The following is a 23310-nucleotide window of genomic DNA, read 5'->3' on the forward strand; positions in this document are numbered from 1 at the left end:
TTGAATCAAAATATCAACCTCAAAAACTGAGTCGGCATATCCACGGGTCAATGTAAGTACTGTACTTTAACTCTTATTTTAAAAAGGAATCATTCCCTGGTGGAAGATAAGAGTGTGATCTCTTCTGGAAGTGTTGACTCACCTTCATTCTCTCATTCATCCAGCTCAAATTTAGTATGAGCACAAACATGCCTGCTTGAATTCTGTAAGTTTTTTGGCATTGTTTTCCTTTGCTTCATCTTTAGATCCTTTGTTCATGTCCCTAAGTTTTAACCTTGACTTATCCACAGGTCACATCAAAATCCATATTTTGGGGCCCATAACCCGCCCTTGACTTACACATGAAGTTGACTTATAGTCTTATAGTATGTACAGTATTTTTGTTTCACATTCTGCTTGATTAACTAGTATCACCTTTCCCCCTTAATTCCACTTTTCCTTTTGGGAGTGTGGGTGTTTTATTTGAAAGGCTAGAGTTTCAGTAGCTGGTGGGAAATGGGGCCAGAGTGGGTGGTAAATGCTACTAACAACTGGGGGTGTGGATGGAATAGGGGAGAAGATATATACAGAGTACTTTTTTCAATATAACGTTATGGTGTAAGAAGCTTGTGTGTGTGTCCCACCAGTGGCATGGGCCCCTTATTCCCTAAGGGCCCTGAAGCATTTGTTCCAACTACAACAATGGTCATCCAGCCTTGCATACACCAAGGACCTACAGGGTGGTGATTATGACAGTAACCCATTTTAACAAACCTCCCAAAGTTGAGAGCACTTTAAAAAAATCTGTTTTTAGTACATAAAAGGGTGGTTTCTATTGTACTGTATTTGTATGCCTCCAAACCATTTCTGAGTTATGGTGACCCTTCGTTTCTGACTTATAGCAACCCTATCATGGAGTTTTCTAGGACTGAGAATGTATGAGTTACCCAAAGTCACCCAGTTGGTTTCCATGGGCAAGCAGGGAAGTGAACCCTGGTCTCTAGAGTTGTACTCCAACACTCAAACAACTACACTACACTGGCTCTCATAGTCATTTCAAAAAGAAAAAGTGGTTTCCAGAATACAGTGTGCCTGCGTCATACACGGGTGCATTAACCATCACACCACCGCGAGCATGAGCCCCATTACTTCTAATGAGGCCCAAGCATACGCTCAATTTCTTTTACGCGGGGGGTGGTGGTCCGGAACGGATTCCCTACGTAAAAGAAGGGACCACTGTACTAAACTTTTCACTGGAGAGGAACTGATCTAGGCTAGAAGCTGCTTGTGATTTCATCCCAATAGTTTCTCTGTTCCACTGGATTAAACTATATGCTGTGTTAAATCCCAATATATAAATATTTATTTCTATTTATTCTAAAGAATACGAATGGGGGGCTGCTCTACACTGGGGTACCATATATGTAAAAGGGCTTAACCTATCCACTCCCAAATACATTGGTTTTCCCCAATAACTCCCCCCCACACACACAAGATACGTAAATGGATACCATGGTATCCTTCTGGGCTGCCTCACTGGGATGGGAATTAGAAGCACTGTTTTATAATGGTTTTGTTCCTTCCCAGAGGGCTGAACCCAGATGTTGGTGCTGGAAGACTCCTGTTTGCCTCCCTGGCCTGTGGGGGGTCCCTTGGGGCTCTGTTTTGTCTCCCATGGCTTTTAACATCTACATGAAACTGGTGGGAGAGATCATTCAGAGTTTTGGGGTGTGATGCCATCAATATGCAGATGACGCTCAACTCTGCTACTACTTTCCACCTTAATCCAAGGAAGCTATCTAGGTCCTAAACTGGTGCTTGTCATCATTAATGGACTGAATGAGGGCGAAAAATTCAAAACTGAATCCAGGCAAGTCAGAGGTGCTCCTGGTCTGTCGAAAGGCAGATCAGGGAAAAGGGGTTACGCTCCCCCTGAAGTCACAGGTTTGCAGTTTGGGCATATTCCTGGGCTCAGCTTTGAAACTGGAGCCACAGGTTCCTGCCATAGCCAGAAGTGGTTTTGTATGTGTAAAGCTTGTGTACCAACTACACCTGTCCTTTGAGACATCGTATGTGGTCAAGGTGATACATGCCTTAATAACAGTCCATTTGGAGTAGTGTAACCCATCCTACGAGCCAGTGTCATGTAGTACCTTGAGCAGTGGACTAAGACTCTGGAGACCAGGGTTCAAATCCTGGCTTGGACCTGAAACCCACTGGGTGGCTTTGGGCAAGTCAAAATCTCAGAGGATGGCAATGGCAAACTCATTCTGTAGAAAAGTGCCAAGAAAACCCCACAATAGGTTTGCCTTAGGATCGCCATAAGTCAGAAATTACTAGAAGGCACACAACAACAAATGCAACAACACACACTAAATGGGGCTACCTTTGAAGAGTATTCAGAAACCCATCCCACCTTGGCAAAGGTGAAGTCTCCCCAAATGCCCCTACATATCTGGCAACCCAGCATATAGAGGCTTGAAGAGGCAGAAGGGTGTTTAGGGCCACTTGGAGCAAACAAATTCAACCTTTCTCACCAGATTTGGGAATGAGGGTATAGCAAACCTTGTGGACACAAAAGGCATACTATGCACAATGCACACTTTCTCCTCTTGTTGCCAATTCTCAAAATTCATTCCTCTTTAGAAAGCCTTCTCTGATCCTCCACAGGATCACTTATTCTGTCAGTCCCTAGTTCACCATCACTTCCTTCCATTCACCTTGAAGATCTGTAATGCCATCAGAAATGACTTGAAGGCACATAACAACATCAATAAATAAATAAATTCAGAGGTATAGCTACGGCGGGTAGCTATATGAAGGTATGTCCCTCGAACAAGAATTGTGTCCCAATGAAATTTTCCTTCAGTCTCCAAATTTCTACACCCATAATTATAATAATAACAACAAACACAACAACAACAACAACATTCTTATGAAACGAATGTAATTTTTTAATTAGAGCCTTGCGAGGCATCAACCAGAGCCTGGTGCAAAAGATATACCATTAGAATTAAAGAATTCTGACCCCTAGTATTCATTTTGAATCCCAGAAGTGAATTAAGATTACAATCTTTCCACACAAAAATCCATTCTTGATTACTTCCTATAATAATAATTCTGTAATAATTACTTGTTGCTCTTCTCTCTGCCTGCTCCTGCTGAACAGGACAAACTGGATGCCTGGAGCTTAATAAGTTTACATTTTGAACTACAGCTGCCATGTTGGCTGTGGAGTCTGGGTGATGTAGTTCAAAAAGTAATTTTCTCAAGTTCAGCATATACTGTACAATTATGGATGCTTAAATAAATATTAACATAATTTAATAAATAACCTGTAACATTTTATCCTCTTTGCGTTACATTGACTGTTAGTAGGCTTGTTATTCTATGGCTGTATCCACACTGCAGAAATAATCCAGTTTGACACCACTTTAACTGCCATGGTTCCATGCTATGGAATTCTGGGAATTGTAGGAATAGGAGTGGCAAGCCCTACAAGCCCCCTCTATATGTCTCTGATTGAAATAAATGAAATTTCACAATGTCTAACTTCAGATGAATCATGGCATTGATTTATAAATGAAAAAGGGTTGTGATTCAGTCTTAAGTAGATGTCAGAGCCCCAGTGAGAAACCTCTAAAGCAGTGATGGTGAACCTTTTAGAGGCCGAGTGCCCAAAGTGCAACCCAAAACCCACTTATTTATTGCAAAGTGCCATGTCCCTCTGGCTTTCTAGTAACAAATTCTGGCAAACTCTGTGCTGGGGTGACGGCACATGTGCCCATAGAGAGGGCTCTGAGTGCCACCTCTGGCACGTATGCCATAGGTTCGCCATCACTGCTCTAAAGTGATAAAGAAGGGAGAAATGTCACATTTTCAAAGGGGATCTTTTCCAGCTGTTTAGAATATGGTGCTGGATATTACAGTACTTGGCATGAGAGAGCCAAAAACCAGATTCCAAAATAAATGCCAAGGTCTGAAATTCTTACTCCGTGACTCAAATAAACTATTACACCATGACTCAAATTGCGATTTAAGCTAGTTGTACCTTTTTTCCAGCTGTGGAGGGGGGGAAAAAACACCTGGCTGTATATGCCTAAATTAGGAGTGCATTATCTTTCCTTGGTTAAAGAAAGAGATGTACAGCTACTTCCAATGTGTTGCTCTCCAAATGTGTTGGACTAAAATTTCCATTAGCAATGATAGTTGCAGTCCAACCCACCTGGAAGAGTCACTGTAGTAGGGAAGACTGGTATATATAATATTAGCTTCTTTTTTTTTTACTTAGATGAACATTTATTTAACTATTTATTTGTTTAACTATTTCTATCACTCCTATATCATAAGGTTTTAGGATGACATAGAATAAAATCAATTTAAGCACTCTAAAACATTTTTGGGGGGAAACAGTAACAAATAATTTTAAAAATCTAAAAATGTAGAAATAATTTTTAAAATCTGAAAACTTATGAAACATGCTGACATTTTAAAACAAGTTAAAAACATTCTAAACAGAATGGGAAACTCCTGTTTGGAAAAAAACATGGAAAAGCTTGACAGACATTGTAATTGCATCAGTAGTAAACTGCATTCAGATGCAATTACATCAAGTTAACATTTCTAATAGTTCCAGCACACCCCTGTCCATCTGTGTCAGACAAACTAATGTTTAAAACCATAACATTTTACTGTACTTGTTGATTTCTGCACAACCCATGATGTTGCCCATGCATGACCTATGTAGCAACATGCACAGATCTGTGTTCCAAACAAAACTGCTGGTGCAATGTTTCTGATGCTATAATTTTGTGTCGAAATCTTACCCAAGCAGTGAGGTGATGGACAACTCTGATGCTTCAGTGGTTCCTCATAATGGTATCTCTGTTATTAATGCTGACTGTGCAAGGTTCTTTGCAAGGAACGTTCAGCAAACAAGCCTGGAAGACAAAGAGTTCTGTGAGTCCTCAAAATATGATCTAAGTGATATGATCAAGAGTCCAGGTCACCTTTCAAAACAGTCAGGCTACAGGAAGTTCTTAAATGGCTAATTTTCTCAATTATTCAGCAATTTTGTTGAAAATTGTATGCGTCTTAGGGTCCATCCCCACATCGCTTGCTTTCTTCATATATATATACAGCTAACATCTACTATATGAAACTGTTACAGCAAGTTAGTCATAGCATTCTTTTTCTTACAACACTTTACTTGACAGCAGCCTTTCAGGTAAGTTCAAGAGTCAGGACTATTGATTATTTATTTATTTATTTTATAGCGCAGGAGAAATGCAAAAAAAAAAAAAACCCAAACCAAAAACTCATGATAATTGTGTTATTAAACTTTTATCAGTGTTAATAATCCTACTGTTCTTTAGAATCAGTGCAATTTACAGTTGCTTGGTAAAGAAAAACCCAGGAATGAGAAATACCATGTCACTGTTTTCCTAGAAGAAATGAGTTTTAGGATCCTTTGTTGGATCCAAGGTGTATACTTGTTTTTTGTTTTTTGTTATTAATGCTAGGAAGAGTAAAAGCTATGTATACTGTTTTGAGTTCATTGGAAGAAGGTGAGATATGCATGTAACTAATACATGGAAAATGTTTTGTTCTTATTTTGTTTTTTAGACATATTTACCAAAGAGGAAATGGAGAAGTTGAAAAGTCCAGTGCCCAGCCCCTTCAAAGGCAAGGACATCACAGTTTTAGCTGGGAAATTTAAGCACATGGCCTTGAACACCCCCCTTCGGTTCAGTGTTCAGGCCTTGAGGCCTCATTCAAAGAACACTGCTCGGTTTGGCAGTCTCAGCCATCACTCTTTCTTCTCTCGGCATAATCCCCACCCTCAACGAGTGACTCATATCCAAGGTAAGTATTTAAAATTGCAAATACTGTGCATAATCTCAGACCTTAGGAAAATTAGGAGCTCGACAGACGGGCAGAAAGGAAGCAGGCCACAGCAACCACACACCGCAGCCTGAGCACGGCAGAAAAAGGACCTTCCTTTTGCACCACAGAAGGGGCACCATTGGAGCACTCATATGCCATGATGACACCCTCATGCCCCATGCCATGGGCACTGCACATAGTGGACATCATGGTGTGCCCCATGTAAACAGCGGTGCACCAAGATGGCGGCCATGGTGCATGGTAGGGTTTGGGAGCATGTGACCACTCTGCCCTACCGCAGTCCTACTTCGGGCCCAGGCCGGTACAAAGTGGCAGTCTGTTTAGGGCCTTAGTTTTTGGAAGTTTTGGAAAGTTAGTTTTTAGCTTTAGTTTAGTTTTTAGTTTAGTTTAATTAATTGAAATTTAATCCAGACAAGACAGAAATGCTCCTGGTCAGTCAAAAGACAGATAGGACAAAAGGGACTCTGTCTATGCTGAATGGGGTTTGCTCCTTCTGAATTCTCAGGCTTGCCCAGGTTTCATCAGTGGCCAGGAGTGCATTTGCACAGCTAAAATTAATGTTCCAGCTGTGCTTATTCCTTAACATATCTGACCTGGCTTCAATGATACATGTTTAGATTATGTGGCTGCCTTTGGAAACTGTTCAGAAACTTCAACAGGTTCAAAGCACACAGCCAGAATGTTGGCTAGGGTCTGTTATAGGGTACATATAACTCCCTTGTTGAAACAGTTTCACTGGCTACCGGTTAATTTCTGGGCACAATTCAAAGTGCTGGTCATGACCTATAAAGCCCTATACAACTTAGGACCAGACTATTTTCAAGACTGTATCTTCCCATACAAACCTGCTAGAGCTTTAAGATCTTGAGGTGAAGGCTTTCTCTCAGTTCCACCGTCATTCCAGGCTCGCTTGGTGAGGACATGAGAGATAGCCTTCTTGGTGGCTGCTCCCACCCTTGGAACTTCCTTCCATGGGAGGTTAGGCTGGCCCCCTTCCTGCTTTCCTTTCTCCAGCAAGCAGTAACATTTTTATTTAAGCAAGCTTTTAATGGTCAAGCAGAGAAGGTTCTTAATACAGATGTATGATTTATCTGTTTTTAATTTTTGTAAGATTGTTAATCATTTTAGTAATGTTTTAATGTGGCTATTTTAAATTGGTTTTAAAACTTTTTGTAAAGGTTTTTAATTTGTTGTGCTGGCAGCCACCTTTGGCCCCATCCTGGGAGAAAGGCGGCATATAAATAAAGTAAATAAATATGTTGACATTGCCTGTGCAGGCTGGGAGAATCAGAACTGTAGCCCCCAAAAGTCTTTCTAGCTTTGTAGTTTACTGGTAGTATGAGTCACTGACAGTAGTAGATTTCCCTTCTGAGTAAATATGCTTGCAGTGATTTCATTATTTAATTTGCTATTGTATTTTTATACCTTGGGAAGAGGTGTTATGGGATCTTCTGCCCTGGAAGTAAAATAACTTGAGTACCCTTGAACCCAAATGGCACCTTTTCATCCTGGAGAGAAGTGACCAGTGGGGTCCCACAGGGCTCTGTCCTGGGGCCAGTACTGTTCAACATCTTTATCAATGACTTGGAGGAAAAAATTGGGGGAATACTTATCAAGTTTGCATATGACACCAAATTAGGAGGAATAGCTAATACTCCAGAGGACAGGATCAAAATTCAAAATGACCTGAATAGACTAGAAAGCTGGGCCACAGCTAACAAAATGAACTTCAACACGGAGAAATGTAAAGTACTGCACTTAGGGCAAAAAAATGAAATGCACAGATATAGGATGGGGGACACCTGACTTAAGGAGACAACATATGAAAGGGATCTAGGAGTCCAAGTAGAACACAAGTTGAACATGAGTCAACAGTGCGATGCGGCAGCTAACAAGGCCAATGTGATTTTAGGCTGCATCAATAGAAGTATAGTGTCTAGATTCAGGGAAGTCATAGTGCCACTATATTCTGCTCTGGTCAGGCCCCACCTGGAATATTGTGTCCAGTTCTGGGCGCCACAATTAAAAAAGGACATTGAGAAACTGGAGCATGTCCAAAGGAGGGCGACTAAAATGGTGAAGGGTCTGGAAACCTTGCCCTACGAGGAACGCCTTAGCAAGCTGGGGATGTTTAGCCTGGAGAAGAGAAGGTTAAGAGGTGATATGATAGCCCTATTTAAATACTTGAAGGGATGTCATGTTGAGGAAGGAGCAAGCTTGTTTTCTGCTGCTCCAGAGACTAGGACCCGGAGCAATGGATGCAAGCTGCAGGAAAAGAGATTCCACCTCAACATTAGGAGGAATTTCCTGACAGTAAGGGCTGTTCGACAGTGGAACACACTTCCTAGGAGTGTAGTGGAGTCTCCCTCCTTGGAGGTCTTCAAACGGAGGCTGGATGGCCATCTTTCGGGGATGCTTTGATCTGGATTTCCTGCATGGCAGGGGGTTGGACTGGATGGCCCTTGCGGTCTCTTCCAACTCTATGATTCTATGATTACATACCTTGACTCTGCAGGGTCAACATTTGCTGCTTCACCTCAGGGAAAAAATCTTGTTAAGGGGATACAGAAAAGTTCAAGCATGGTTGTTACACTCTATGCTTCTTGTATGGCTTTATACAGTATAACTCTTTTAAAACATTGAATTTGAAGAAGAAGAAGAAGAAAGGAGGAAATTCCACAGTGTTGTATCACTACTTTGCTAGCAGTTAGGTTAGAATGGGATGTTTGTGAGGCTGAGCTATCTTGATTTTGATTCAGATAAAGTAGAATAAAATCTATTAAACATACTTCAGAAGTGAATATGTGTAATGCTTTAATATGCTGTTGTTTCTGAGCAATAATGTTAGAAACCAACGGATTCATTCTCTACCCAGGATCATTAAATATTTTCTTTCCCTCGCAAATATACATCTGTTCTCTCAGCTAAGGGAGTAAATAAGATAGGGAAAATTTTGGGGGAAAGGGTTTGACTCAAATAGCAACAATTGTACAATTACAATTTTGTGATGTCTTTTCTGAATCTTTCCTAATGGGTTTGCCCCAAGTTCATTGATTCTAATTCAAGATTGATTCTAATTCAAGCTCTGTAGACAGAGCTTGGAAAAGTTCCCCTTTTGTCTACAGTTGCCAGAACTGCCTCAACCATGTTCCCTGGGAGTTATAATCCTGCAAAAGGAATTTTTCCAAGCTTTAATTTTACAGTGTGTTTCCTTCCTAGAGTTAACGTTTCTTCCTTTTCCAGGCTTGAATGGTGCTCCTGTTTGCACAGTTAATGATGAATGGACCATTCTTCCACCTCATCCAATGATAAAAAGTCAGCTTCACACACATGTTTTGGGGGTTCTTGGAATCCAGAGGCCCATTGGAGATCCACAGCCTCTTCCAATCCCTAGGCTATCAGTAGGTTAGTATATAATGCATACTAGTTAATAGGTCTTCTCAACTGTATGCAAGGCAGAAACTTGCTTAATCATGATGCTCTCCTCATGGCTGATGACCTGCTCTATCTCTAATCTAGATAGACCTCTCTGCCATTTTCTCCCCTAGAAAGCTTTCGATTTTGTAGTTATAGTTGTTCCGTCATCTACCATTAAGTGCCATTCTTTGGGAGAAAAGTGGGAAATAAATTCAATAAATAAATATAGAACATTTAAAAAGTATTGGGAGGGAACAATTTGCAGAAGCAGCTGGTGGAGGTTATGCTTTTATTAAAAGGTTGGAAAAGTTACCTTTGGATTACAAATCCCATGATTTTTTCCAAACTCTGCTTTCATGCTATCATCTCATGCTCTGCTGCTGTTTTCCCCCATTTGACCCAGTGATTCTCTGCCTATGTTATGCTTGTTTTCCATGAGCTCATAGCCAGTAAAATAAGGCAGATTGAACTGTTGCTGACTCACTAAAAGCAACAAAACCCACATACTTTAGATCATGTTATTGATAGGAACGTGAGGGTGAATGTTTATGTCCTCATTTGAACCATTATATGTATGTTTTCTCTCAATTAGCTTTGTACATTTTTGGTAGGCATATTTAACAAAAGAGCTTGGGAAGGTTACTTTTTTGGACTACAGCTCCCAGAATCCCTCTGGTCAGCACAGTTAGTAGCTATGCATGGTTATCAGGAGATTCTAAGAGCTTTAGTCCAATAAAGCAACTTTTTCAACCCACAGACTATCTAGTGTGATCAGAGATGAAAAGAATACTTGAAATATGCTTGGAAAACATGTTTCTCAAGTGTCGGAAAATCAGAAAAGGAAAATCCCTGACAACCATATTTGAAGTACAGGACCTATTCTGGACAAAATTTGCATGTGGGCATTTATTTTTTGCACTATGTGCCAAAAACCACATATGAATTTTTTGCAGAATAAGTCCCAATCTGCACAGTTTTTGAAGATTATCTTGCAGTGGGAAGAAATTGCTAAAATTACTAGCTGTCATCTTTAAAAACAAAATTTGAAAGGAATTGCAACCCTAATTGTTGTTTGCTATGCAATCTCTGGTTGAACTTTTACAGTCCTTATGCCACAGGGAATACTTCTGTAAGAAAACTAGCTTCTTAATCCTAATCAACAAGTATTGTCAGTGTAATTAAACTACAGACTGCACCATTAAATATCTTTATGATTAATTTGCCTCCTGAGAACACTGTAATTACAACAGTATCTCAGTTAAATCAGGGAGGAGAAGAGAGGAGAGATTATTTCTTGGAATGAAGAAATAGTCCACTCAGTCCACTCTTTGGACTGAGTGGGACAGTTTCTGAACCTACTGAGAAATTACTGCCAAAGGTTCAAGGTTGAGAACATTGAATTTCTGCAATAACCCAGATGTCAACATACCAGAAAGAAATCTGCATGGTATAAAATATCCTGTTGTTGTTGTTGTTGTTAACTGCCCTTGAGTCGAGGTGGACTCGTGGTGACCCTGTGGATGAGACACCTCCAGACCCCCTCTATCGCCCACTGTTCTGCTTAAGTCTTGTAGATTCATGCCTGTGACCACCCCATTTGATCTAACCATCTAATGTGCAGTCTTCCTCTCTTTCTCCTATCCCCAACCTTTCCTAGCATTTTTGTATTTTTCAAAAGAGTCTTGCCTTCTCATGATGTGGCCAAAGTATAATAGCCTCAGTGTGATCATTTTGGCTTCTAGGATATTCCAGGCTTGATCTGTTCAAAGACCAATTTGTTTGTCTTGTTGGTTGTCCACAGTATCCTCAGCACTTTTCTCCAGCACCATATCACCACTTGATTTTCTTTTTATCTGCTTTCTTCACTGTCCAGCTCTCATGTCCATACATAGTGATGGGGAATACCATGGCTTGGATAATTCTATCTTTAGTGTTCAATTGTATATCTTTGCTCTTTAATATATTGTCTAGTTCTTTCATGACTGCCCTTCCCACTCCTATGCCTTGTGCAGACCAGCCATTAAGGCTGACCTGGGGGTGAAGTCGAGACGTAGCATCTACATGGCGCGCACCCCAGCTCTGCCCCCAGGGCGCCATGATGCTGCGTGCCACACTGCACGGTGCGTTGTGTCAGAGTGCTCCTCTGGCGCCAAAGGAGTGCCTCCAAGCTGCAGCACCAAAGGAGTGCCTCCAAGCCGCAGCACTGTTTTTTGCAGCTCCTTTTTGCCCCCTGGAAAGGCTGGATCGGGACCGTGGCATGCAGTTGCTGCGGCCCCGATCTGGCGCTCCTGAAAGCGGCTGTCCCCAGTCTTCTTCTTATCTCTTGAATGCAGTCTCCGTTTTGATCAGTATCCCATGCACTGTCAAAATTAGCATGTCAGCCAGAAAACTCAGATGGAACATTCTGCTTAACAGTATTCCCTGATGTCTCACAGAAGCAACTCCCATTAGCCCTAATAAACATGGCCATTATCCATGCTGTTTAGAGTGATGGGAGCTGTATCCACCATATCTGGAGGTCACCAGTTGGAGGAAGTCAGCTTCATACATGAGCTCAGAATGTGAAGTGAAACTTATGGGTGTTGGAGCTTCCAAAATTTCTAAACCCCTACATCCCTACAGTGAGATGTGGGACAGTCCAGCAACTGAGGTTTCATATGAGACTGTTCATTGTATATTTTGACTGTCGAGCTCTCTCAGAGCTGACCCTACCATTTATTAATTATTGTTATTTATTATAAGTTGTATAGCCTGCCCTTTACCATGGGACTTCAAGGTGATATACAGATAAAACAATTAGCAATTTAAGAGTTTCAGATTAAAACAACAAAACAACTTAAACAGGAAAAAAAAATAGTAAGAATAAGAAATTTAAAAACTTTAAAAGGCTACAACACTTTAAAAACTATGTATGTGGGCATTGAAGGTAAATTAAGCTCCAGAGGCTCAAGCCAGATCTTGGCAGGCCAGTATAAAGAAACCAATATAGAAATTTTGAACAAAAATCACAATTGTGTTTTTTCGTGCAAAATTACATTTGTTCACACATACCAGTTTCTGGAAGTAGACAGGGTTGTTGTTGTTTTTTGAAAAAAAACTGTTTGTTTGTTTTTTTCACACACACAAAAGGCATGTGATTTTACTATCCAAAAAGCGTTTCTGGAAACTTTTTTTTTTTTGCGCAAAAACCCCATCTATACATATATCGCACAGAAACCGTGTGTGTTTCTGCCAAACAAATATCCTGAAACCCTTTGGGGAATGTAAATACAGGGCAGAAACAGAGCAAATGTTTCACCTCTTTGCTGTCTGCCCAGCTGGTTTTCCTGAGTGTTGGGAAACATATTTTTCACCCAGGAAACTACAGCAGAGCCTATTGTCCACGGGCTTGCAATCCACCAATTTAAGCATATGCAGATGGCAAGCCTCACTGTCCCCAATGGAGGCGCGTACATGCGACCATGCTAGCAGGTTCATGGACATCAAGCCGCCGTTAGGGACAACAGCACTTCAGGTCCCATGTTTTTTGGTATTGAGGGGGTGGGTGGGTCCAGAACAGATCTCCTGGGGATACAAAAGTCCAACTGTAATGGTGAATATTCTTTCCATTCCTAATAGCACGACTCTTTCATTCACAGCTTTGTTTGTTGTTGTTGTTGTTGTTGTTGTTGTATGCCTTCAAATCATTTTCAACTTATGGCAACTCTAAGACAAACCTATCATTGAGGTTTTCTTGACAAGATTTGTTTGGAGTGGGTTTCCTCTGAGGCTGAGAGAGTATGATTTCCCCAAGATCACCCAGTGAGTTCCCATGGCTGAATGGGAATTTGAACTCTGGTCTCCCAGAGTCTTAGTCCAACACTCAAACCACTGTACTACACTGGTTCTTGTTTTATTACTTACATTTAAATCCCATCTTTCCTCCAGTGAGCTCAAAATGGCATACATGGCTCACCACTTTATAACCACAAAACTCTTGTGAAGTGGCTTAGGCTAAGAGAGAGAAACTGATGAAAGATCACCCAGTGAGTTCCATGGCTCAGTCAGGACAAGCATGTGGATGTCCCAAGTCTCATTTTAGCACTTCAGTCACTACACAGCACTGTGTTGTTTTGATGAAACTACAATGGGGTTTTCTTGGCAAGCTTCTTCAGAGGGATTTGCCATTGCCATCATCCGAGGATGAGAGCATGTGTCTTACCCAAGGTCACTCAGTGGGTTTTCATGGCCAAGCAGGGATTCGAATTCTGGTCTCCAGTCATAGTCCAGTGCTCAGACCAGTACACTGTGCTGACTCTTAAACAGCACTAGCTGGCTGTTACCATCTTCAAGTGCAGGCTTGAAACATTTTAGATATGCACATGAGAAATGCAAAGCATAAAGATTCTTTCCTGTACGCTGTGGAAATTTGCTAACAGATCTACGCTCTGCCATTGTGGTTGGTTTTCCTTCTGCTTCTGCCTCCAACCTTGAAATGTTTGTTTTTGTGTTTGTGCTTGTCTTCCTCCCGCTTCCCTTGTCTCACAAACAGGCTCTTTGTCAGATGCATGGCGAGAGGAACTGAGGGAGCTTGCTGCAAGAGTGACAGCTGTCTCCTTTGCTAAGAAGGAGAAGAAGGAGACAGTGAGTAGAAGAGCAAGGGGAAGTGTGCTTGAAGGTCATGAGGCTGCTTTGCTATTGAATGTGAGCAGCCCAACACCCAAACAATACAGTGTGGGAGAACCGCAGACCAATTTTGTTGGTGATTCTTTCAGGATATGACAATATTTTGTTTTGTAACTGAAAAACTCAAAAGAATACACAGGGATGACCAGCATGATGTATAACATACAAATAGATCCAGTGTAGAGGAGTAGTTGCTGTTACTTTTACCTTTGTTGTTCGTTAGTAACATTTGCATCCCACCTTTTCTTCAATGAGTTTAAAGCAGTAGATATAGCTTCCCTCCTCATTACGTTCATAAAAGTCTTGAAAGAGATCGGTGTGAAACAGAATTCCTTGTCTAAGTGCACGCAATGAATGTAATGGCTTAAACACTAGAACCTGGATTTCCCAAATTCCAGTCCAACACTCCAATCCAGTGGCATCTGACAGCTTCCATATCAGTGAGGTGGTGAATCCAGATTTTAATCCATGATTCAAGGATGCTATACAAGGTGCTCTACCTGATTCTGAAGTAGGCTCAGCACCTTGGTTGTCTCTAGTAAAGCTAGCCAAAAACTAGAGTGGATTCATCGCCCCACTGACATCAGAGCTATCAGCTGCCATTTCTCTAACCATTATACCACATAACTATCTACATCACAATGTACAGAAACCAGGGATGAAACTCTAGGGTCTGAGCAACCTCCAAGTTTGTGGTTGAAAGTACAGTGGGCCCTTCAGATCCATAGGAGTTCAGTTTCAGGACACACTATGGATGCCAAAAACAGATGATAACTCCCCATACTTCAGTGTGTCCACAATCATATCGCTGCCGCCATCATCATGTGCCTTCCAGACATTTCTGACCTACAGGCAATCCTATCAATTAGTTTTCTTGGCAAGATTTGTACAGAGAAAGTTTGCCATTGCCATCCTCTGAAGCTGAGGGAGTGTGACTTGTCCAAAGTCACCCAGTGGACTCCATGGCTGAGCTGGGATTCACTATTTAATAATAGGGGTGTAACAACCCCCAATCCGAAGCCCAAAGATCCAAAAGGACCACTGTAGCTTGTTACTCCAAAAGTTGAGACTAAGGAACTGTATACAGGGAAGGAAAGATGCTCACTTACTATCTATCTAGTTGTTGAGCCAGTGTGGCATAGTGGTTTTAGTGTTGGACTGCAACTCCCCACTTGGCCATGAACCCCCTGCATGACCTTGGGCAAATCACATGCTCTCAGCCTCATAGGAGGGCAATGGCAAACTTCCTCTGAACAAGTCTTGCAAAGAAAACTCCATGATGGAATCACCTTAGGGTCACCATAAGGTGAAAGCAACTTGAATGCTTACAACAAGAACAAATTGTTGAAACCACAGTATGTTACTTTTTGGACTAGAACTCCCAGAATCTCTAATCAGCATGGCCACTATCCATGCAGGCCAAGGAATTCTGGGAGTTGTAATCCAAAAAAGCCACATTCCCAACTGCTTTTTGAAGCATTGGCTCCAACTGTAGCAAAAATCATTCTCAGTTAAAGCTTTGTGGTTGATGGCTACACTCATGATACAGGCTAACCACATCATACATCCTCTCTGGTCAAGTGACATCTAGTTTTGAAACTGTACCAGAGGTTAAAACACTTGGAACAGATATACAAAAGAATTGTTCCAAAATATTATAAGTAGGTGAAAACAGAGAATATTGTAATTCATTCCAACCAAGTCTGGAATGGTATGCCAAAAATGAGTTTGGTGGGAGTCTTTGGTGGAAGTCTGTAAATAGGGTGAGCAATGACCAACCTCTACACTGTGAGATGTATTACAATTATTTTTCAATTATCGTAATTCTAAACAGGGCTGTGGCTAGTTAGTACTTTGATGGGAGGCTGCCAACAAATACCATGTCCTGTAGGCTATATTTCAGAGGAAAGAACTGGGGAAAAACTCATCTCTGATCATTCTTTGCATACAAAAAACTATGAAAATTCAAGGGGTAACCATAAGTTGATAGATGACTTGAAACACATACACACACACAAAGGAGATATCTCCAGGCCTCCAGGGCAACCCCAGTGTTTGCAAAAACACAAAAATAGCCTACAGGGAAAGAATAATCTCACAACACTCCAGTGAAGACTTTATGTTCAGTGGACATGAAATGCTGCCTGTTGGAATGTGAGAGGTAGAAAATCGAGGACAACAGGGAACAAACCAACTTTCCTCAACCAGGCACCCTCCAAGTATGCTGTATTAAATCAGGGCTGAGCAACCTCAGAGAGTCAGTGGAGGCTTCCATTTTGGGTCCACGTCAACATCTGCAGATATGACACTTTGAGGAAATCAAAAATGACACTTTTTAGGAAGAAAAGGTTTGGGAGTTAAAACAAGTAATGGTGATGCATGACTTGTTTTAAAGGAGAACTGTGTTCTAGAAATTCCTCAGATTGTGAATTTCTTTATTTATTGATAAAGAATGGAGCAATGGAATGTTTTGAGAGTTAAAAAAGACTTTGAGGTCAAATAGGATCATAGAGTTGGAAGGTACACCAATATGATCTAATCCAACCCCCTACCTGTGCAGGAATACATAGCTGGAGTCCATATGCAGCCCAATGTCTGTATGGTTCCCTCTCCTGGACTACATCATCCCCAGCTGACACAGCCCTTGTAGAAACTGCATTGCACCACACCTGGAGGTTGCCATGTTGGGGATAGCTGGAATGGTGTGCCTGGAATCATCAGCAGAAGTAGTAGTTTTGTTGCAGGTCTCACTTGTTCCAGTCAATCTGGTTTATGGCCCTCCTATTGTTGTATTTAAGACTGAGAAGTCACAGAGAGAGACACAGTATTCAGAAGAAACGGGACGTCTTATTCCACCTCCTTCCCGAGCCATAACTCGCCATTCATCCCGCTGCACACATAAGAACAATGCCAAGAATAAGAGTAAAGATGCTACTATGATTTTTCAGGACCAAGAACTGATAGTAAGTGAAGTATTCAGAAATGGAGAAACCCCTTTTTCTTGCCTTACTCCATACCACAAAAATATTATAAGAATTTAGGTTAGGCTATATTTCATGGGCATAGTAGTGGAAGAGCTAGGAAATTAATAATGGGAGAAATAATGAAAATAAGATATCTGCTCAGAATGGATTACAAATTGTATCAGATAGACAACATACCTAATTATGTATGGCATTAGTGGGAAAGTGAGAGTGATGTGATGTTTAAGCAACAGAAAGAGCAGATTGATAATACTGCATTTGGAGCAATAAGTTATACTCATTGCTTCTCTTGCTTTTATATAGAGACACATTCCAGTATCTGATGTTGCATAAGAAAATGCTTTGAGAAAATAGTTTAAAACAGTATCATGGTAAGATATAGGATCAGAGCAGTGATGAGAAACTGTTATTCGGGGGGGGGGGGGGGATTGAAGACATGGGAGAGTCTTATCAGTTTAAAAAACATTTAGTTTCACATGTCAAGTGATATCTGTGATTCCTATGTGAGTCCTATGATTCCACTTTAACTGCCATGACAACATCCAATGGAATCCTGGGATTTGCAGTTAAGGAATGTGTATTTAGGATTCTTAGCCAGGGAGAACTAATGCCTCACCAAACTACAAACACCAGGATTATATCAAATGCAGCCATAGCATTGAAAAGGTCCTTGATTTCAGATAGCTACTTCCTGATCATAACTTCCTATGTGTGTGTAGAGTGAATACTGAAACATAAAGTCAGAAGTATTAGCTAGATTTGGCATGCCATTAGGTGGTAAATACTGCAACCTGTTGACAAAGACTGCAGCATACCATGTAGCCTGCTCTGCACCCCCTAGGTGGCAGCCTTCAAGCACAGCAGAGAATATTCTTCCATCACTAATGTTGAACAATTATTCAGTTTAGTTGACTCTTGTACTTTAAATGGAAAGGGCACCATCTTCAGGCAATTAAAAATTCTTGTGCCAACTTTGCCAGGAAGTTCATATTGCACAGAGTATTTTTGGCACTAATTTGGCACTGAGTACTTTTGGCACTAATAGTTGTGGAATGCTATAAGCTAAGATGACAGATAGGGATTTTAATGTTTGAACTCTCTTGCCTGTGTATTTAAATCTCTTCTTGCTTACACCAAGCTAGAGTATCCAGGGTCAGAGCTCTAGCATACATACATATATAGTTTTTTGTGGGTTTTTTGGGCTATGTGGCCATGTTATTCCTGATGTTTTGCCGGCATCTGTGGCTGGCATCTTCAGAGACATCAGGAATAAACTATTCTAGAACATGGCCACATAGCCCAAAAAACCCACAAAAAACTATGGATGCCGACCATGAAAGCCTTTGATTTCACATACATACTTATATTTTATTCGGTCAATGACCAGCAAGATTTAAAAAGTACAAAGCATAATACATAAGTGCAACAATAAATTTCAAGTGAAACTGGTCCACCAGTTTAATATGTAGATGGGACAGTAGCTATGCTTCCCTCACTTGTGTTCTGAAGAAATAAAGCCTTGCGAAGTTGTACCATCAGATTGTGTGGTTTACGCCACTATGTGTGATCTGCTGCCAGGAACACAAATCAAATGTGGATCTGTGCCAAACAGTGTGATGGTTCCCCACTCTTGGCATCATATCAGAGAGGTTGTGTCCTAATTTATATTTCTGCTCCTAAAATGAACCAAAGTTTCTAGCACCTTCCTTGGAACTTTTTAACATTCTACAAAACAAGTCAGTAGCATAACTTGCAAAGATCTCTTTCACATCACACAATTATAGCACTTGGATACTACTTTAAATAGTATGTCTGCATTCTACAGAACCCTGGGATTTATAGTATTATAAGATATTTAGAATTTAAGATCCCAAGAGTCATAGAATATATCCAGGCCAGTTAAAGCAGTATAAAAGTGCTATATTTTTGCAATGTGAAAGAGACCAGACAGCAGCCTGGATGATGTCACTCATGGTGCAACAGATCCTGGAAGAGTTACTTTTTGGACTGGAACCTCCAGCCGTAATTACTCCAGCTGTAGTTACCAGATTACTCTGGGGATTGTAAACCAAAAAAGTAAGTTTTCCAAACTCAATGATTATGTTGTGGCAGCCTATCACAGCCTTGATTAACTTACTGATTCTGATGCCTGCCTGGAACTATATTTGAGAAGATTCTATCAAACATGCAACAAATGGCAACTTAGCACAAAGTCCACAGCATTAGGAAAAATATCAAGATAAGCCTACAGCCTGTCTATATATATATCCTCTTGATTCTATTTGCCTGTCTTTCAATGTCACTCTGACCTGATCATGTTGACACTTTTCCACACTGTGCTGTTCTGTCAACAGATTTTGGAATTGCTGTGTCAGATCCTGCAGACAGACTCCTTGGCTGCTATTCAGCAATGGCTCCTCACTGCAGGTCAGAGAGGTGAGCAGAATGTGAAACCAGCAAGAGGATAAGTGGCCACTTGTGTTCTCAGGCACTGAAGTCTAGCTTACCTTTAACTTATTGTCAACCATTTTCTTCTGTTTTTCCTCTTTTGATAATTCTAGCTAAATGGCTATTACCCTATGCACTGGAGTACATATGGAATGAACAATGGCTGGATGGACAGACAGACAGACAGAAATGCACATACATACAGACACAGAAGAATGAATGATGGCTGGATGGACAGACAGACAGAAATGCACATGCATATAGACACAGAAGAGATAAAATAGCATTCTACCTCCCACATCTTTTGTTGTTGTTAATCACCTCCATTTACTTTGACTAATAGCAACCCTATGAATGAAAGACCACTAAGACACCCAGTTATTAACAGTCCTGATCAGTCCTTGCAAACTCAAGCCTGTGGCTTTCTTGACTGCATCAATCCACCTTCCTGTTTTCCTACTGCATCCAGCTTTTTCTAGCACTATGATCTTTTTGATGAGTCACTACATCACAGTGTGTGTGTTTGTGTGCATGCATGCCTTCAAGACACCTGTTGACTTATGGTGACCCCCATGAATTTCATAGAGTTTTCTTAGACAAGGAATCCTCAGAGGTGGGTTTTTTTCACTTTCCTTCCTCTAAAATATAACCCACAGCACATGGTGTTTTTGGTGGTCTCCAATCCTCGTATTAACCAGAGCTGATCCTGTTTAGCCTTCAAAATCTAATGGTATCAAAGCCCTTTAGGGTATTTAGACTAAGGGTTAATATAGGCTAGATTAATTTTATTCAGACCCAGCTGTAATGTAGAATTTATAACATCCACACCTCTTTTACAGGTAGAAGAGAGTCTATTTCTGCTCTTGCGATAACACTCTAAAAAGACATCACATAGAAGGGGAGGGGAAAGTGTTGGGGAAGGAAAATAAGAAACATATATAACTTCAGATTATATTTCAATAATATTGAATATCCTCCAATTGTCGCTAATTAGCAGGGACAATCTTGATTAATTCTCTGTTCTTCCATTTTTTCTAGCTGCTTTTCAATGTCCCAGTTCCTCTCTCTTCTTCCCACTTTCCTCCTTTATCCTTAGTTTACTTCACCTGCTGCAAACTGAGTTCAATATGCAACTACTTTGCACTCAGTTAACTTCCTCATTAATAACTTTTGTCATCTTGATCACATTCTGATGTTGCTTAGCCACATGTGTCCTCATTTTCATCTGCGAAAAATTAGAAAGTATGCATTTCTAAGCACAGAAAACATAGACTTTTCCACACATTATTTAACCCAGGTTTTCAGCCATATATATAGTTCATAAGACACTGCAGCCAATCTTGTAAAAGACCAGACAAACAACCTAGATGTGTCTTTCAAATTTGCCTAAAAACCTGAAATGATTGGGCCTAACAGTCCCTGAATAACAACCTATTCCAGAATTGTAGGGTGTACCTGTATGATGAGCATGCATTGTATGATGAGCATGCATTGTATCTAAACACACTGATCTTATACATACATTCAATTTGTAGTATGTGAATAATTCCTAAATTAGTTTTTTGTGGGTTTTTTGGGCTATGTGGCCATGTTCTAGAAGAGTTTCTTCCTGATGTTTCACCAGCATTTCTCAGTGAAGATGCCATCCACAGATGCTGGTGAAATGTCAGGAAGAAACTCTTCTAGAACATGGCCACAAGCCACACAAAAACCACAAAAACTATGGATGCTGGCCTGGAAGCCTTCGAATTCCTAAATTGTATGTGGATAATTCCTTAGGGTTTGTTTGCAAACTGATCATTGCACACAGAAATAATATTGTGTTTGGGTAAATTCTAGTTATACAATGGGCCCTTATTATCCGCTGGGGTTTTGCTCCAGGACACCCTGTGGATACCAAAATCCATGAATGCTTAAGTCCCATTAAATACAGTAGCATAGTAAAATGGTGTCCCTTTTCTAAAATGGCAAAATCAAGGTTTGCTTTTTGGAGTGTGTGTGTGTGTGTGTGTGTGTGTTCAAGCTATGGATGGTTGAATGCATGGAAAAGAATAGGTGGATATAGAAGGCCGACTGTATATAAAGATGCAGGCAAAGAAATAAGATAACTACAGTAGATATGATTCTAATTGTTTTATACTAAAACTTTGCAGGCGAGACCTTACAATTCATAAAATCCTTGATTTTCACTCCCTACAGATAAGGATCTTGTCATGGGATTCCTGCAGATTGCCACAGCCAACCTCCATCTTGAGTCCCAGGAATTGGCTACAAACATGGAAGTGAGACTTCCAGCACATTTATCCCCAAATGCCTCAGACTTCACCTCCAGACTACACAGCTTTGGGAGGAATCACTCAAATAGGTCCTCTTTTAATGTTTACTAAAAGGCTTTTTTTTTTTTTTTGTTTTTTTTTTTTTATAAAATAATAATTTTTTTTTTTGGTATTCAGATTATAGAAAATGACAAACTTTGGAGATGCATAGAACAATGCAAAAAGAGTTTCCGCATAGATACATTATTATGATTTTTTAGATCAGTGGTATGATGTACTCTTAGCAAATGTTCCCTAGCCTTTGGGGGGCAAGTGAAAATAAATCATAATTACAGCTCCCAAAATACCACATCCATTGTGACTGGCTGATTCTGTAAGTAGTAGTACAAAAACGTGACATCTGCAAGTTCTGGGCACTATCAAACCACTATGACTCTAGATCTCAGAGGTGCTGCAGGAACAATTGGTCACAAATCTCAAAGGCCTTTGTGGAGTTAGCAGCCTTAATGGAAGTCTGAACTTTGATAAGAATGCTCAGAATCACATAGTGTGTGTAACTGAACACTATAAGTTTCTACAAAATTCAAGTATATAGAGCCAAAAGGCTATAATGCCTGAGATTGTAGTTTCAAAAGAGCTTAGTTTCTAGCTGCAGTTAATGGTTTGTTCTTGTGAAATATTGGCAGTGAAGGATTTTGTTGTTGTTGTTAAATATTTTTGCAAGTGAATATTTCCTTTGTAGTCATTAGCAAAAAATATAGCTATGTCAGGACGCATTAATTTCAGTGGGCATTAATTGCCCAATAACTCTTTGCATATTTGCATTTTGCAATAAAATTATTAAGATTAAGCCCAAGCTCAGGATGACTAAAATGAGGCTGTTGTATTTTGGCCACATCATGAGAATGCATGAATCACTAGAAAAGACAATGATGCTGGGAAAGGTAGAGGGCAGTAGAAAGAGAGAAAGACCACATGCCAGATAGTTGGATTCCATCAGAGAAGAATCTGCAGGACCTGAGCAGAGCAGTGGAAGACAGGGGATCTTGGAGATGTCTCATCCACAGGGTTGCCATGAGTTGAGGTCAACTTAAGGGCAATTAACAACAAAGAACAAGAAGCATATACCTGATTTTTTGATCATATGCATTTAGTGTTCAGTTGCATCAGCTGTGTCATTCAATCATTCATTTATTCATTGACTTTTTTCCCTCTTTTACATTTCCTTTTGTATGGCCTGAAATTTAAACAAACATACTAAAGATTTGGTGCCAGGATTCCTGTGTTTGTCTGTAAGATAAGCAATATAATACTTATATACTTGGTCTACAGTCCTTGGACAAATAAACTCTCACTGGTATCAGTAATGCTCCCACTGAACATTAAAAATGCTATGCCTAGTGATAGACAATGTACATCCTTCCAGACTATAACTCCCATCATCCTTCTTTGCTGTCTAGAATTGATGAGAGTTGAAATCTAACAATATCCAGAAGTCCACATGTTCTCACCCTTGTGCAATGTTAATGATGCAGATTTGTAGTTCTTCAAACAGCAGATGTTACCAGTCCTTTATTTTCATAATTTCTTTGTTCCTCAAAATGCAGATGTTTGCTGTTGCTGATCCTCCTTCT

At 40.4% G+C, this 23310-nt stretch overlaps 1 protein-coding gene across 5 annotated transcripts in view; it reads left to right on the forward strand.

The window, feature by feature from the left end:
- TBATA (thymus, brain and testes associated) overlaps positions 1 to 23310 on the forward strand; it is a 33755-nt gene that overhangs the window by 4692 nt on the left and 5753 nt on the right. For 2 of the 5 annotated variants that reach the window (XM_042456051.1, XM_042456053.1), the window contains 6 exons: positions 5605 to 5844; positions 9130 to 9291; positions 13835 to 13986; positions 16767 to 16931; positions 19307 to 19388; positions 21600 to 21765. In XM_042456051.1, the coding sequence (XP_042311985.1) occupies positions 5625 to 5844; positions 9130 to 9291; positions 13835 to 13986; positions 16767 to 16931; positions 19307 to 19388; positions 21600 to 21765 (947 nt within the window). In that variant the 5' untranslated portion in view covers positions 5605 to 5624. The remainder of the gene's footprint in view (positions 1 to 5604; positions 5845 to 9129; positions 9292 to 13834; positions 13987 to 16766; positions 16932 to 19306; positions 19389 to 21599; positions 21766 to 23310) is intronic. The other 3 variants (XM_042456052.1, XM_042456055.1, XM_042456056.1) reach the window with 3 other exon arrangements.

The sequence above is a fragment of the Sceloporus undulatus genome, chromosome 3, assembly GCF_019175285.1.
Source record: "Sceloporus undulatus isolate JIND9_A2432 ecotype Alabama chromosome 3, SceUnd_v1.1, whole genome shotgun sequence".
Lineage (NCBI taxonomy): Eukaryota > Metazoa > Chordata > Lepidosauria > Squamata > Phrynosomatidae > Sceloporus > Sceloporus undulatus.